The sequence below is a fragment of the Podarcis erhardii genome (assembly GCF_964252035.2).
Source record: "Podarcis erhardii genome assembly, chromosome: 18".
NCBI lineage: Eukaryota > Metazoa > Chordata > Lepidosauria > Squamata > Lacertidae > Podarcis > Podarcis erhardii.
Genome location: NC_138516.1, coordinates 8844280 through 8860357, shown reverse-complemented (window position 1 = coordinate 8860357; position 16078 = coordinate 8844280). Strand labels below are relative to the sequence as shown.

Below are 16078 nucleotides of genomic sequence, written 5' to 3'. Positions count from 1 at the left end.
TGCCCTGAACCACTCCAGACTGGATGCTCAGCCTTAGCTGCTACAAGTCATCAAGTCTTCAGAATTCAACCTTTTTCCTCAGGGTTACTTCAGGTTAGTTTTCAGGGCACGAGGGTGGCTGCATCTTGTCTTTAGTCCTCGTGCATATGAGGCACCCACCCACCATGTTTATATCTATAATTTGATTCTCTCCCCCCCTTTCTTTTTTCCCTTCTCCTTCTGTGTTGGAGCTCCTACTTGGGGACTTCCCTGGCTTTTTCTGGCCCATGTAGGACCTGTCTGGATAGTTAGCCTTGGTGAAGACTTGAGGTTTCATCCCCCCAAAAAGTTTTTGAGTTTCCACTGAAATGAGGCTGCATTTTAATGCTGTATTTTAATCTTGTTTTTTAAGCTGTATTTCAATCAATTGTTTTTATATTTGGTGTTAGCCACCCTGAGCCTGGTCTTGGCTGGGGAGGGTGGGGTATAAATAAAATTTATTATTATTGGTTATTATTATAAAGTGTTGAAGGGCATACTAAAATGCATCTTGGGAAATGTAGTTTATCCTCCACAACTTCTATATTTGCCCTCTGCCCTGTATCAGGAAATTTTTAATACCTGGTGTCTCACAATTTTTAATATGCCGTAAGCCGCAGAGGGACACGGGTGGCGCTGTGGGTTAAACCACAGAGCCTCGGACTTGCCGATCAGAAGGTCGGCGGTTTGAATCCCTGCGACGGAGGTCCCGTTACTCAGTCCCAGCTCCTGCCCACCTAGCAGTTCAAAAGCACACCAGTGCAAGTAGATATATAGGTACCGCTCCGGCGGGAAGGTAAACGGCGTTTCCGTGCGCTGCTCTGGTTCGCCAGAAGCAGCTTAGTCCTGCTGGCCACATGACCCGGAAGCTGTATGCCGGCTCCCTTGGCCAGTAAAGCGAAATGAGCACCGCAACCCCAGGGTCGGTCACGAATGGACCTAATGGTCAGGGATCCCTTTACCTTTAAGCTGCCCAGAGTGGCTGGGGAATAAATAATAATAATGATAATAATATCATTATTCTTCTTCTAGTCCTCCTAGTTACCGGTTTTTGTTTTTTTTAAAGACACAGCATATATAGAGCCCCACATTTCTATAGACAGCAGCCTAACTAAGAAATTCTACAATGGTGTAGTCAACACCAGGGGGGAAATCCCAGTGTCGTGAGGTGAAATCGGGTTTCCTTGTTGCTCTTCACCACCATCGCAAGTGTAATTTGGAGAGTGCAAGAAAGAGAAATTGTTCGGGAATGCCCCTGTCCAAAAGCAATACAGGCAATATTGTTGGGAAACCCTTTTATTTACACAAGAGACACAACTCTTCCCAAGTCCCCTTACTTCAGAGGAATGAACCGAGAGGAGTGGGTGGCCCCGATTCCAGGTCGGCCGTGCTTAACGGGCTTGTAAGTGATGGAGAACTCTCCCAAATAGTGGCCAATCATTTCAGGCTGAAAGAGAAAGGAGGAAAACAAGATTCGTTAGCACCTTGGCAATCTTCCTGGAGGTTGTTTTTCATTTGCGCACATGAACTTTATCTGCAGAAGAATGCTAACGTTCTACCTGAATTTTTAAAGGCACAATATGCTTTTTGGTCTTAAATAGCACAAATCGCAAGCAACTAATAAATCAAACAAGGAAGAAATAATGTATTCAATATATTTATGAACCGCTTTCTGTGAAACGACTCAAGCCCTATGCAATTGCACGGTTAGCTTTTTGTCAAGGATGGTGAAAACAGAGCGAAACAATCGCACCAGAAGAACAGCAAAGTTTGGAGATGGAGGCAGTTAATGCAAAGGGGAACGGCTAGATGGTTGGCAAAATTGCTTTTCTTTACCTGGGGGGGGGGGTTACTAAACTGCTTAGAATATTTATGAGTTTGTTTGCTTTTAAAACTATCAAGTGGTGAATGCATTTTGTTAAATGAAAAGAAATGCTGAGACAATTAAATGGGTGACAAATGTTGGTCCACGTTAGACCTTAAAAATCCCTATCAGTCTGCATAGTGAGATTTGAGACTCTGTATTGGGAGTCAAGAGTTTGTGTTGCGTTGACACAAAAAGTTGGGCAGTGACTGGCAATGCAATTTCTACAACCGCGGAATTTCCCAATTTTGCAAATCTGGTAGATGCTGATTTTTTAATAAGAGACCGCTTTTAACCTTAAAGCCACGTTGACATTACTGCCTTATGATTAATTAGGCACCAACTTGCTAAATTCATTTGATTGTTCAGTTTGCAAGCTCTTTTAATTACAATTTCCAAGAGATTCAAAACTTACGACCCTCGTGGTCTCTTCCAACTCTGCAATTCTGGGTCCAATTCAAAGTGCTGGTCTTGACCTACAAAGCCTTAAACGGCTCAGGGCCACAATACCTCATGGACTGCCACTTTCCATATGAACCCACCCGGACCCTGAGATAATCTTCTGAGGCCCTTCTTTGTGTGCCTCCTCCTCGAGAGGTCCTGAGGGTGGCAACACGAGAGCGGGGCCTTCTCTGCAGTGGCTCCCTGTCTGTGTAACGCTCTCCCTAGGGAAGTTCGCCCGGCGCCTTCATTATACACCTTTAGGTTCCCTTTTAACCAGGCCTTTGGTTGATCTGATTTACATCCTGTGTCCCTATAAAATGTGTTTTTGTTTTGTTGTGGGGCAGCGGCTATTGGGTTGTTGTTTTAATTTTTATTATGTATTTGGTGGTTTTATATCTTGATTTTATTCTGTGAAGCGCCCCGAGATCCCCAGGTATAGGGCATTATATAAATTCAATACAGTGGTGCCCCGCAAGACGAATGCCTCGCAAGATGGAAAACCCGCTAGACGAAAGGGTTTTCCGTTTTGGAGGTGCTTCGCAAAACGAATTTCCTATGGGCTTGCTTTGCAAGACGAAAATGTCTTGCAAGTTCCTGCGGGGTTCCCCCCCCCTTCCTAAGCCGCTTATCAGCTGATCCGCTAAGCCGCTTATCAGCTGATCCGCTAAGCCGCTTATCAGCTGATCCGCTAAGCCGCTTATCAGCTGATCCGCTAAGCCGCTTATCAGCTGATCTGCTAAGCCGCTTATCAGCTGATCCGCTAAGCCGCTAATAGCGCTAATCCGGTAATGGGCTTGCTTTGCAAGATGAAAAAACCGCAAGACGAAGAGACTCGCGGAACGGATTCTTTTTGTCTTGCGAGGCACCACTGTAAATAATAAGAAGAAGAAGAAGCTGGTCCTCCCCAGCCACCAGCCCTCCTCACCTTGATTTCCACCTGGTTGAAGGTCTTCCCATTGTACACGCCGACCATGCTGCCCACCATTTCTGGAAGGATAATCATGTCTCGCAGGTGGGTCTTGACCACCTCAGGCTTCTCCATGGGCAGGGCTTCTTTCTTGGCCTTGCGCAGTCGCTTGAGGAGGGAGTGCTGCTTGCGGCGCAGGCCGCGGTTCAGCCGCCGGCGCTGGCGGGCGCTGTACAGCTGCATCAGCTGCTCGCTGGGAAGGGAAAAGGAAAGGTCAGGCGGAAGTTAAAGGGCAGGCAGAAGTTGGTTTTTTTTAAAAAAAATGCTTTTTAATTGAGTTTTTCACAAACAAAAATAAAACTTAACCTTTTACAATCATCATTTTATGTCATCTTATTTACACTGCGTAGTTTCACGCCCAGACTTCCTTCCTTCCCTGCTTCGGTTTTCTTAATTTAAATCTTCTCTTGCAGATTCTTATTTACCTTCTATACACATCACAGGATTTATGTTAACCCTGCTACAGTTTTTAGACTTCTACAGTTACTTCTTATGTATGCAACAAATTTACCCCACTCTTCTTCAGACTTTGTCCCTTTTTGGTCTCAGATTTTATAAGTCATTTTAGCTAATTCTGTATACTCAAAAAATTTAGCCTGCCACTCCATTACCGTTGGGGTCTCCTGTAATTTCCACTTTTGAGCCACAAGGATCCTGGCTGCCACTGTAGCATATTGAAATAATTTACAATCCTCCTTTTTTACTTCCTCCCCTATTATCCCTAATAGAAAAGCCTCCGGTTTTTTCGGGAATGCGTTCTTAAAAGGTTTCTTCAGTTCATTATATATTAAATCCCAAAACTGGGCAGGCAGAAGTTAAAGGGAGTCAGTGGTCAATCCCAGGTGCCCAGAGGGGGTGGGAATCAGAGTAAGGATAGCAGGGTTCGGAATCAGCCAGGTGCATTTCGCACCTGGGTCCCAACCACTTGCAACTAAGGGAAGATGCCCGGAATTTTCGCCACATGGGGATCCTTGTATCCGGACTGTTTTCACACACTAATACGCCAACCTGCAGAATCTTATCCGTTATATTTTAGCTGCACAGTCAGAATGGATTTCCGGAACCAAAATATCTTTTTCTGTGCGGCCTGAGCAGGAGCGGTGAATGACGTTATACAGTGGTACCTCGGGTTACAGACGCTTCAGGTTACAGACACCGCTAACCCAGAAATAGTACCTCGGGTTAAGAACTTTGCTTCAGGAGAACAGAACTCGTGCTCCGGCGGCACGGCGGCAGTGGGAGGCCCCATTAGCTAAAGTGGTGCTTCAGGTTAAGAACGGACCTCCAGAATGAATTAAGTACTTAACCCAAGGTACCACTGTAGTGAATTGTTGTTGCCTGTCTTCACTTACCAGCCCTCCCAGCTGCCCTGCTCACGCCTGTGAATAATATTCTCACGTTATGAATGGTCTAAGAAAAAGAGTTCGGAAGAGGCCAGTATAGATGTGGACTGCCCCTGGTTAAAGGGATTTTCCTTCTTTTAAGTTCTCAAAGCTCTCAACCCAAGATCAAAGTTGTCCTCTGAACTAGCCGGATGTTTGACTGAGAATCAATCACAGTCCATCCTCTGAAAAATACCGTATTTTTTGCTTTATAAGACTTTTTCCCTCCTAAAAAGTAAGGGGAAATGTGTGTGCGTCTTATGGAGCGAATGCAGGCTGCGCAGCGATCCCTCTTGCTGTTCTGGCTTCTGAGATTCAGAATATTTTTTTTCTTGTTTTCCTCCTCCAAAAACTCGGTGTGTCCTGTGGTCTGGTGCGTCTTATAGAGCGAAAAATACGGTAAAACTTTTGAGCCGTCTTGCCCCCAAATGGACATTCCATTTTCACAATGGCAACCTTGGTTTAAGGAGCCATTTGGCACCTAGATGATATATCTGAGTTTCCAACACTGGAGACATAATTTCCATTTCACCCCATCCTCCAAAATGACCAAATTCAGACCTACCACCCTGAAGTTAATCACACACCCCCTCCAGAAGACCAGCTGAGCTCGCTGCCTCAACACCACAAAAAAAAAAAAAGGGCTTGGGTTCAGCCTAAGACTGGTTGCCCTCTTTAAACCAAGGCAGCTTTTGCCAAGCTGGCAGGTTATGGGTGGGGGATGCGGGTGGCGCTGTGGGTTAAACCACAGAGCCTAGGACTTGCCGATCAGAAGGTCAGCGGTTCGAATCCCTGCGATGATGGGGTGAGCTCCCGTTGCTCGGTCCCTGCTCCTGCCCACCTAGCAGTTTGAAAGCACGTCAAAGTGCAAGTAGATAAATAGGTACCACTCCGGCAGGAAGGTAAACGGCATTTCCGTGCGCTGCTCTGGTTCGCCAGAAGCGGCTTAGTCCTGCTGGCCACATGACCCGGAAGCTGTACGCCGGCTCCCTTGGCCAGTAAAGCGAGATGAGCGCCGCAACCCCAGAGTCGCCCACGACTGGACCTAACGGTCAGGGGTCCCTTTACCTTTACGTAGGTTAAGGGTGGCAACCTTCACCAGCCATGGCATCATCCAGCTGTGCTGACTGTGGACGATGGGAGGTGTAGTACGAACAGGGGACAGGGAGGGTGTAAACGATGGAAAGGGGAGAGGATTCTCTTACTAGGACATGTCGAGGAGCTGGTCCAGGTCCACACCCCGATAGGTGAACTTCCGGAAAGTACGCTTCTTCTTCTGCTCCACTTCTGCCTGCCCAGGGAAAGGAAACGAAAGGCGCTCACACCAGGGAAAGGAGCATCAAATACACAAACCCGCTTCATTCTGCCCTCATCCAAAACACAGAGAACACACCTGCAAGTTTCCTCAACCCGGCAAGCCTTGCCAGTTCGAGACACACTGTAGGGCAGTGGCTGTTTGAGAACCAAGGCGTTTGAGAACCAAGGGACCACCGTATAACAAAAATACAAAACCGTGTGAGCGTCCGCATGTCTGTTCCATGCATCCGTTTCCACATTCCAATCTGCAACATCTGTATTTATTTATTTTTTAAACACTCTTCTACATTTAGGGTAAACCCTAGCAATTAATAAATGCTAGATTTTGGGTTGTTTTTGATGCAGAAGGAACATCAAAGGGTTGACTGGGAACTGGAAGACCAGAGTTCAAATCCATCCATGGAGCTCACTGGGTGAACCCGGGCCAGTCACTAACTCTCAGCCTACCTTACAGGTTTCTTGTGGGGATTAAATGAGGGGGAGAAAGTCGCACAAGTCAGGAGAACGCTTTTGAAGGGGGAAAAAGTGGGATATAAAACGAAGCTAACCTCTAGAGTCGGTGGAAGAAGATTGGAAAAAATTTGAAGTATATCTTCAAAAATATTGTAAAATTCAGGATTGTTAGAAAGATGCTGGAAAAAGAAAATTATATGGTTTTGGTAGAAATGGTATAAAGGATTAAGTAAAAATGAATTGATGAAACTGATGAAAGAGAGAATGTAAAATAATAATATATTAAGATAAATTATTAAGTTAAAAACAAGGCTGGAAGGATTTGCTGAAATAACAATTTGAACTAGAATACAAAAATGGGAGGTGTGAGGAGGTCAAGGAAATAAGTAAAGGAAGAAAGTTAAGTTAAGGTTTAATCTGTTTTTTCCCCTCTTTTTTAATGATTGTATTTTTTCTTTGTATTTATTTTTTGTTTTTTGTATTTTTCTTCTTTCTTTTTGCAATTCTTAAATTCTGAATAAACATTATTTAATAAATAATAATAATAATAATAATAATAATAATAGTACTACGAAGCTAACGTCTAAACCGACACGGTTCCTGGCTTGGAAGGAAACTGCTGGCGCTTAAGGCCTCACTCTGATCATGCTCAGAGGCAACGGCAGCATTCCTCCCTGCCCCACAAAGACCCCAAATGCAGGAACTGAAATTCAGTTGGCTGGCTCGGTTAGAGTGTGGTGTTGATAATGCCAAGGTTGCGGGTTCAGTTCCCATGTGGGTCACCTGCACTGCAGGGGACGGGGTTCCTTCAAACTCTACAATTCTATTAAACCCCACAAAACGCTCTACTCATGCTCAGAGGCGGTCTTGTACGAACGCCACCAGCACCCACCCCATATTCTCCGAAGACGGGAGACCTGGACTTTGCGACAAAAGTGCTGGGGCTTGCTGGAAATCTGCTCCTAGTCAGGGACCATGGTGACATCCCCTCTCGCCCCAATATTTGGAAGGTTTCTGGGGTTGCCCTGCTGGTCAGTCTGCACATGCATGGAGGGAAAGGTTTTTATTCTTTGCTGTGATTGCTGCATTGCATGGGATTCGAAAGGATCCTCTGTCTTGCGACAGAAGCCGAACGCGAGGTGGGCTGCTTCACGAACAGGAGCACCGCCATGCAAACATGTGGCAAAAGATTAAGAAATGCATGTTTGGGTTAAAAGTGAGTGCTGGGTCTGAAAAGGTGGAACTAGATGTTCCTTGGGGTCCCTTTCCAGGACTATGATCCCTCTCCCCTCCTGCCTATCTGAAAACGGTCCTTTCTTGTGCTGCCGCCTTGCTGGTCACTCTACCCATGCTCAGAAACACAGGTTTTTTAAAGCGCCTCTCTTCTGAAGAAAACGGAAAATAAAGGCACTGGCGCTTAAGCCTTGTTGGAACTCTACCCATGCTCAGAGACACGGTTTTCCTAAGTGTCTCCCCCTCCCTTCTGAATAAAGCTTTGAGAATACTGGCTCGGGGCCTTAAGCCTTGCTGGACGCTCTGCCCATGCTCAGAGACACCATTTCCTTAAGAGTCTCTCCTTGTCCTTTGAGAATACAGGCCATGCAGCTTAAGCCTTGCTGGACGCTCTGCCCATGCTCAGAGACACGGTTTTCCTAAGTGTCTCCCCCTCCCTTCTGAATAAAGCTTTGAGAATACAGGCCGGGGAGCTTAAGTCTTGCTGGATGCTCTACCCATGCTCAGAGACACAATTTCCTTAAGAGTCTCTCTTTGTCCTTTGAGAATACAGGCCCTGCAGCTTAAGCCTTGCTGGACACTCTGCCCATGCTCAGAGACACCATTTCCTTAAGAATCTCCCCTTGTCCTTTGAGAATACAGGCCCTGCAGCTTAAGCCTTGCTGGACGCTCTGCCCATGCTCAGAGACACCATTTCCTTAAGAATCTCCCCTTGTCCTTTGAGAATACAGGCCCTGCAGCTTAAGCCTTGCTGGACGCTCTGCCCATGCTCAGAGGAACAGTTTTCCTAAGTGTCTCCCCCTCCCTTCTGAATAAAGCTTTGAGAATACAGGCCTGGGAGCTTAAGTCTTGCTGGACGCTCTACCCATGCTCAGAGACACAATTTCCTTAAGAGTCTCTCTTTGTCCTTTGAAAATAGCTTTGAGAATACAGGCCCTGCAGCTTAAGCCTTGCTGGACACTCTGCCCATGCTCAGAGACACCATTTCCTTAAGAGTCTCTCCTTGTCCTTTGAGAATACAGGCCCTGCAGCTTAAGCCTTGCTGGACGCTCTGCCCATGCTCAGAGACACAGTTTTCCTAAGCGCCTCTGCCTGCCTTCTGAATAAAGCTTTGAGAATACAGGCCTGGGAGCTTAAGTCTTGCTGGACACTCTGCCCATGCTCAGAGGAACAGTTTTCCTAAGTGTCTCCCCCTCCCTTCTGAATAAAGCTTTGAGAATACAGGCCGGGGAGCTTAAGCCTTGCTGGACGCTCTGCCCATGCTCAGAGACACCATTTCCTTAAGAATCTCCCCTTGTCCTTTGAGAATACAGGCCCTGCAGCTTAAGCCTTGCTGGACGCTCTGCCCATGCTCAGAGACACCATTTCCTTAAGAATCTCCCCTTGTCCTTTGAGAATACAGGTCCTGCAGCTTAAGCCTTGCTGGACGCTCTGCGCATGCTCAGAGACACAGTTTTCCTAAGCGCCTCTGCCTGCCTTCTGAATAAAGCTTTGAGAATACAGGCCTGGGAGCTTAAGTCTTGCTGGACACTCTGCGCATGCTCAGAGACACAGTTTTCCTAAGAGCCTCCGCCTCCCTTCTGAATAAAGCTTTGAGAATACAGGCCCAGAACTCTACCCATGCTCAGAGACCCCATTTCCTTAAGAATCTCCCCTTGTCCTTTGAGAATACAGGCCCTGCAGCTCGAGCCTTGCTGGGCGCTCTGCCCATGCTCAGAGGAAGTGTTTCCTTAAGAGCCTCCTCGCCAGGGACTGGAGCTTAAGCCACACGGGATCAGGCGCTGCAGAGACAGCTATGGTCGTGCCGAGGACCCCTTTCCAGGCCTAGGCCTGGGCCACCCCGCCGCTCCATTCGTCTCGCCGCCCGCCGGGCTTCCCACCCCGCTCACGTCCTCCTGCCCCCGCCGGTATAACCGGGGCCCGACCCCACTCCGCGAACAGCCAAGTCCCGCCGGCCCCCGCCGCCCTCCTCCGGCCGGATGGAGCCGGATTGCGCGCCGCTTCAGAAACTACCCACCATCTTGGCCGCAGTCTCCTCCAGGAAAAGGCCGAGATCCCGAGCGGTTTGCTCCTAGTCTCGCGAGAGCCGGCGGCTTCCGGGCGCAGAACGGAAGGCCTTTCGCGAGAGCAACGCCCACCGCCGGCTTCAAGGGCGCTCGCTTCCGCCCATAGAACAGGCCGGCGGCTCTGTACGCACGCGCGAGGTTCTTAAAGGAGCCGCTGGCAAAATAAGTCGGGGTTCTGCAACGTGGCGCCCTCCGGGTGTTTAAAACTGCTGCTGGGGCTGCAGCCCAGATATTATTAGGGTGAAGGGTGGGTAGTAATTCAAATTACTGAAACAATTGATTACTACTTTTAAGAATAGCGAACTTGAGTGCGAAACTGGTCTCTGCGTTTTTTGCTATAGATAAATTGTGCAAATTGCTGAATAATTGGATCGAGTCATTTAATGGAATGATTGGTGTATGGATCGATAATAATGGGATCGATTCATTTAATGGAATGATTGGTGTATGGTGGTGGGGAAGAATGATTTTCATTTGCTTCATTTCTAATCAGGTGTTTTTTTAAAAAAAAGGTGAAATTCGTACTTTTTAGCTCATTTTCACTATTTTGCTTTCTGATCTTTAAAGGATGCTTGGATTTAGTCCTTTGCCATGGATTTTCCTTGCATTTTTTTTTTTGCAGCTGATTTTTATGTGGCAATGTTTGATACCGGCGATGATTCTCCATTTCGTTACGTTTCATAGAATGTAGAAATTCTCTCCCTTTTCGTTTTGGTATTTGCTGTTTGTTTAATATGTTTTAACCTATGTTGCAAACCAAACCGCTTAAGCGTTTTGTTTAACTACGAGCTGTATATAAATGGTGCAAAAAAAATAAGCCAAACTTCTGCGTGAGTGGCGCCCAGTGACCTCCCTGGGCGCAGGTCTGAGCTGAGAATATGGGTCAAGATCAGTGATCAGTTTTGTTGTAAACAAAAATTGCCCTTTTCCCTTATGGGGTATCCAAGAGCCCATATAGAGTCCTTACATAGGTTCCCTATTGGTAGGAGAAAATAACAGAGGCCAACCAGAGAATATTGAGAAGCAAAGCAGCTAGTAAGCTTGTTCTTTATTGATCTGTTGCAACAGGGTGCTCCCCTCACACGCAGGAAAGGAGGACCCAGAAAAATAGTGTGCAAGGCCTTATAAAGACTTTTGAAATTGCCACCCTGTAGATCAAGACCACCCCCAGAAATATCATACATACATCACAGAAGAGGCGGTCTAAACAGAAATTTAAATGTTGTTTTTCTCTTGTCCTTGTTATCTCCTGTCTGGCTGGTTACTTGATTGGATTGCCTGGGGAGCCTGGCCAGTCTTTTGTAATGATAAATACTTAAGTTCTTGGGCCAGGTCACAGGCTCACATCCTATTCAAACACAGACATACCCTTAAGACAGGATTTGTGAAGGAAAAGACAATGGGGAGGCTTTTCCACTTTGACCTTGCAGAGAAAACATTTGCTCAGTTTAGGAATCAAAATGGCTTCAGGTCGGTCTTCCTGTGCTGCTCTATGTACGTGCAGTTATGATCATTACCATATATCTAAGACCTCAAAATTCCTATCACAGTTTCCCCTGAATATGTTGCAAGAGTTTTCTAGAGAAAACATTATGGTTTGGATGCATTTTAATGTATTTTTAACCTTCTGTTGGAAGCCGCCCAGAGTGGCCGGGGAAACCCAGCCAGATGGGCGGGGTAGAAATATTATTATTATTAAGCCAGGATGCTTAGCAGACGAAGCAAAAAAACTTGGGAAACACCAACGCTTTGCGAGAGGAAAGCACCCACTTTTGCAAGAGAAAAATTCCATAGGAACCATTAAGCGTGGGAAAACTGTTTGTGCACGCTGTTAAGTGCATGGTGGAAAATGTGTTCAAACACCCACCCACCCCACCTGTGTACTGGGGGTCAACCAAGCAGGAGGGAAAAGCCCCAGCTTGCTCACTATGCAGCTGGTGGGGTATATTACCCGTGTACATGGTTGGAATTGGAGGATGTTGTTTGGTTAAGCTCCCCTAGTTGTTGTTGTTGAGTCATTTAGTGGTGTCCGCCTCTTCATGACCCCCTGGACCAGAGCACGCCAGGCCCTCCTGTCTTCCACTGCCTCCCGCAGTTTGGTCAAACTCATGCTGGTCCCTTCGAGAACACTGTCCCACCATCTCATCCTCTGTCGTCCCCTTCTCCTTGTGCCCTCCATCCTTCCCAACATCAGGGTCTTTTCCAGGGAGTCTTCTCTTCTCCTGAGGTGGCCAAAGTCTTGGAGCCTCAGCTTCAGGATCTGTCCTTCCAGTGAGCACTCAGGGCTGATTTCCTTCCGAATGGAGAGGTTGGATCTTCTTGCAGTCCATGGGACTCTCAAGAGTCTCCTCCAGCACCACAATTCAAAAGCATCAATTCTTCGGCGATCAGCCTTCTTTATGGTCCAGCTCTCACTTCCATACATCACTACTGGGAAAACCAGAGCTTGAACTATACGGACCTTTGTTGGCAAGGTGATGTCTCTGCTTTTACAGATGCCGTCTGTTTGTCATTGCTAGCTCCCCTAGAGACAGGACTTAAAACCTTGTAGCGACAACTTGCGATTCCCAGCGACTGGTAGTATTGAGGTTTTTTGCTGCCTCTGCCAGAGCTGTGACTAGCAGCCAGGAATAGCTCAGTCGGTAGCGAATGACTCTCTTTAATCCCAGGGTTGTGGCTTCAAGCCCCACCTTGGGCAAGAGATTCCTGCATTTCAGGGGGTTGGACTGGATGACCCTTGTGGCCCCTTCCCAGCTCTGTATTTCTGTGATCTGGGCCCCCAAGTTCTGGTAGTCTGATAAAGGAAGATTTCACCCCAAGCCTCTGGATCTGTTGTATCCACACCGCGACTTGGTTTTTGTCCCCTCTTACTTGCCTTTTCTCTGAACTGATGCCTCAATCTTTCTCCATAAGGGATCGCCTTTATCATTTTGGCTGCCCCCTTTCTGAACCATCTCCTAGGGGTTACGGTGTCCATCTACTAACCCATTTCCCTATACATAAAGGCAAAGGGAACCCTGACCATTAGGTCCAGTCGTGGCCAACTCTGGGGTTGTGGCACTCATCTCGCTTTACTGGCCGAGGGAGCCGGCGTACAGCTTCCAGGTCATGTGGCCAGCAGGACGAAGCCGCTTCTGGCGAACCAGAGCAGCGCACGAAAACGCCGTTTACCTTCCCACCGGAGCGGTACCTATTTATCTACTTGCACTTTGACATGCTTTCGAACTGCTAGGTTGGCAGGAGCAGGGACCGAGCAACGGGAGCTCACCCCGTCATTGCAGGGATTCGAACCGACGACCTTCTGATTGGCAAGTCCTAGGCTCTGTGGTTTAACCCACAGCACCACCCGAGTCCCAAGACATACATACATATAAAATTCGTGTAGAAATCGAGAATCCTGTGCAGCAGCTTCCAAAGGCCTCCAGATGCTTTGCGTTGCAGTTTAGAGGTTTTCCTGGTCAAGTGCTTTTATAAATTTTGTTAAAACACACACGGCTCTCATCACACTCAGCCAGCACTACTATGGAGGCCAACAGTAGCTGTAGTCCCAAACACTGACTGTGGGGTGTGAATTAGGGGAAGCTGGAAGGGCTAGGATGAAAACATCCCCTCTGAACACTTGATCTGAGTGCATTTTTTAATGTTACAGAGGCCAGGTCCTCCAAACCGTATCCAAGTGGTACATTAGCAATCACAGAGCTATACAGTGGTACCTTGGGTTACATACGCTTCAGGTTACAGACTCTGCTAACCCAGAAATATTGCTTCAGGTTAAGAACTTTGCTTCAGGATGAGAACAGAAATCGGGCTCCGGCGGCACAGCGGCAGCAGGAGGCCCCATTAGCTAAAGTGCTGCTTCAGGTTAAGAACAGTTTCAAGTTAAGAACGGACCTCCGGAACGAATTAAGTACTTAACCCGAGGTACCACTGTATCTCTGTTGACTACTTGTTAACCGATTTAGCGTTCACTAATTCTGATCAATTAGCAGCTCAAATCAATGCATGCTTGCGGCCTGTGTTTTAAAGCAGCAAAGCCCAAGATGGTGAAATGGGTCTTTTCCGAACCTGGCAGGGGGGAAAAAAAGTCAGGAAAAGGCAGCTTGGGTTCAGGAATCGAAGAACGGCACGGGTTGAATCAGAAACCTTTCGTTATTTCACCAAACCCAGGATGGTTCGACGTTTTAGGTTTGACGTTTTATCACAGGGGTGTGTGTGTAAGGTGACAAAGGCTGATTTTTGCTGCCTTAAGGGTGGGAAGTATGAAAGATCGCAGAAAGGGCGTTTTCCGTATTGATCAGGCTGCTGTTGCCACTGACCCACCATCTGTGGGGAGAAGGAATGCAGTCATACCTCGGGTTGCGAACGTGATCTGTGTGGGAGGCACGTTCACAACCCGCAGCGCTGCGCCTGCGCACGAGCGAGATGCAATTCGGCGCTTCTGCGCATGACGTCATTTTGCGCTTCTGTGCATGTGCCGAAACCCGGAAGTACCGTATTTTTCGCTCTATGAGACGCACCAGACCACAAGATGCACCTAGTTTTGGGAGGAGGAAGACAAGAAAAAATATATATTCTGAATCCTAGAAGCCAGAACAGCAAGAGGGATCGCTGCGCAGTGAAAGCAGCAATCCCTCTTGCTGTTCTGGTTTCTGGGATAGCTGCGCAGCCTGCATTCGCTCCGTAAGATGCACACACATTTCCCCTTACTTTTTAGGAGGGGAAAAGTGAGTCTTATAGAGCAAGATATACGGTAACCCGTTCTGGTACTTTTGGGTTTGGCGCAGTCCGCAACTCGCAGTATGACTGTACAGAACTGACACAAGGGGGGAAAAGACGGTGGACTTTTCATTAGTGGCTGAAAAACACGCAAGCTTCAGAGCCACACAGAACCTTTCTAGTGGCTTCCAGCCACCGATCCAACCCAATCCAAGTGGTGTTTCTTGGAGCTTATGAGCTATGGTGAGAAACTCAAGAGTTTTTTTTTTGGGGGGGGGGGGTTGCAGGCAAGGAAAGAAGAAAAGAAAGTAGAGACAGGTTTGTGTTTCTAATCCAAATGTACTTCTCTTTATTCAAACCAGGGGTGATCTCTGGTTAGTGCAAAATGCACCCTTTATTTTTATTTTTTATTTTCGCCTGAGGGATATCTACATCTTCGCAAGGCCTCCATTAACCCCCTTTAAAGAAATCTACATCCCAAAAAGGATTTTTTAAATATTTTTTTTAAGAACTGAAGCCCAGATTGAAACGCTGTGCTTCCGACGTGACCCGCTGCCTTTCCCAACAATTCTGTTCTTCCGGACTGTTGTCATCAAGCTCAGGAACCAATAACAAAATGACCAACACAGAGAGTAGATTCCTTTCTCTCTCTCTCTCTCTCTCACTCTCTTTTTTTTAACTTCCAGAGTTTCTGGACCAACCACACTAAAAAAGAGGTTGGGAGCTGACCCTCACTTACTTCTAAGCAGTGCTAACGGAAACCCTGTTGTTGTATTTTTTTCTCTTTTAAATTAAAAAATAAGCCAGCATACATAGTAGAAAATTTCTCTTAAAAATCTCACAATCTGTAAATGTATATATATTTTCTTCTTCTTCTTTAAACATAAAAGTTTACAATATATGGTAAAACAAAAGGCTCAGGAAAAAAAAAATTTAAATTTCCAACAAAAATATAGAGAAAGAAACCTGAAGTTTGTTTGTTGTTGTTTTTTTTAATTAAAGCTGAAGACGTTTTTAAAACCCTGTAAGTTTGAACCAGTGACACTCTCTTTATTTGTGCTGATGGGTTAAAGAAAGGAAAACAAAAATTAAAAACTGCAGTCCAAACACCACCCACGGCTTCGCTTGGAAAAGCTTTCTCCTCCCCTAACGCCCCCTCCCAAGATGTTACGTTTTGTGTGTTTTTTTTCTCCCCCCCACCCCCTCCAGCAAAGTAGGTGATTGTCACAAGTTCATATAAGTCTGGGATTCCTGGGTTTCGGCTGGTACCAGATATCCTGCTCTGGACAGAACTCCCTGATTTCTAGGTGCTAGCGTCGGTAAGGGTGGAAACCTTGAACGTTATGGTTCTGTCCGCGGCCAAAACCACTGCCCCCTGCAGGCGGCCCACTGGAGGGTGGTACAGAAGGGCCTCCGTAGGAGGGGGGCTGTTGGCTGGGGTCGGCAAAGCCTTGTCCAAAACCACTCAAATCTTGTCCATATCCTAGAAGGGAGAGAAGAGAGAAAAAAAAAAGGGGGGGGGAGAGATGGGAGGTGAGCCCCTGACGCACCAAGCAAGAACACAGCGCAATTCGAAATTTAAACATTCGCAAGAGTGCGCGGGGTCGTGCGCACAAAG

General features: G+C 46.9%; 3 protein-coding genes across 8 annotated transcripts in view; 1 reads left to right on the top strand and 2 right to left on the bottom strand.

The window, feature by feature from the left end:
- Positions 1-16078, top strand: part of GAMT (guanidinoacetate N-methyltransferase) — a 234799-nt gene that overhangs the window by 152476 nt on the left and 66245 nt on the right. The window contains exon 1 of one of the 3 annotated variants that reach the window (XM_081846409.1): positions 11190-11238. The exons of the other annotated variants lie outside the window; for them this stretch is intronic. Within the exon in view, the coding sequence (XP_081702535.1) occupies positions 11205-11238 (34 nt within the window). The 5' untranslated portion in view covers positions 11190-11204. Of the gene's footprint in view, positions 1-11189; positions 11239-16078 lie in introns of those variants that run through there. 3 annotated transcript variants of the gene reach the window in all.
- RPS15 (ribosomal protein S15) lies at positions 1299-6027 on the bottom strand. Its single transcript, XM_081846502.1, has 3 exons — positions 5881-6027; positions 3252-3486; positions 1299-1465 (listed from the first exon to the last, which is right to left on the bottom strand). The coding sequence occupies exons 1-3, from the start codon at positions 5886-5888 to the stop codon at positions 1352-1354; spliced, it is 357 nt and encodes a 118-aa protein (XP_081702628.1). The 5' UTR covers positions 5889-6027; the 3' UTR covers positions 1299-1351.
- Positions 14780-16078, bottom strand: part of DAZAP1 (DAZ associated protein 1) — a 52928-nt gene continuing 51629 nt past the window's right edge. For all 4 annotated transcript variants that reach the window (XM_081846334.1, XM_081846333.1, XM_081846335.1 and 1 more), the window contains one exon: positions 14780-15943. In XM_081846334.1, coding sequence (XP_081702460.1) covers positions 15771-15943 — 173 coding nt within the window. In that variant the 3' untranslated portion in view covers positions 14780-15770. The remainder of the gene's footprint in view (positions 15944-16078) is intronic.

Excerpts from the sequence above, each read along its gene's own strand:
- RPS15 (XM_081846502.1), bottom strand. Across the intron at positions 1,466-3,251 it reads TCAACCAGGTGGAAATCAAG|CCTGAAATGATTGGCCACTA; the intron begins GTGAGGAGGGCT and ends TTTCTCTTTCAG.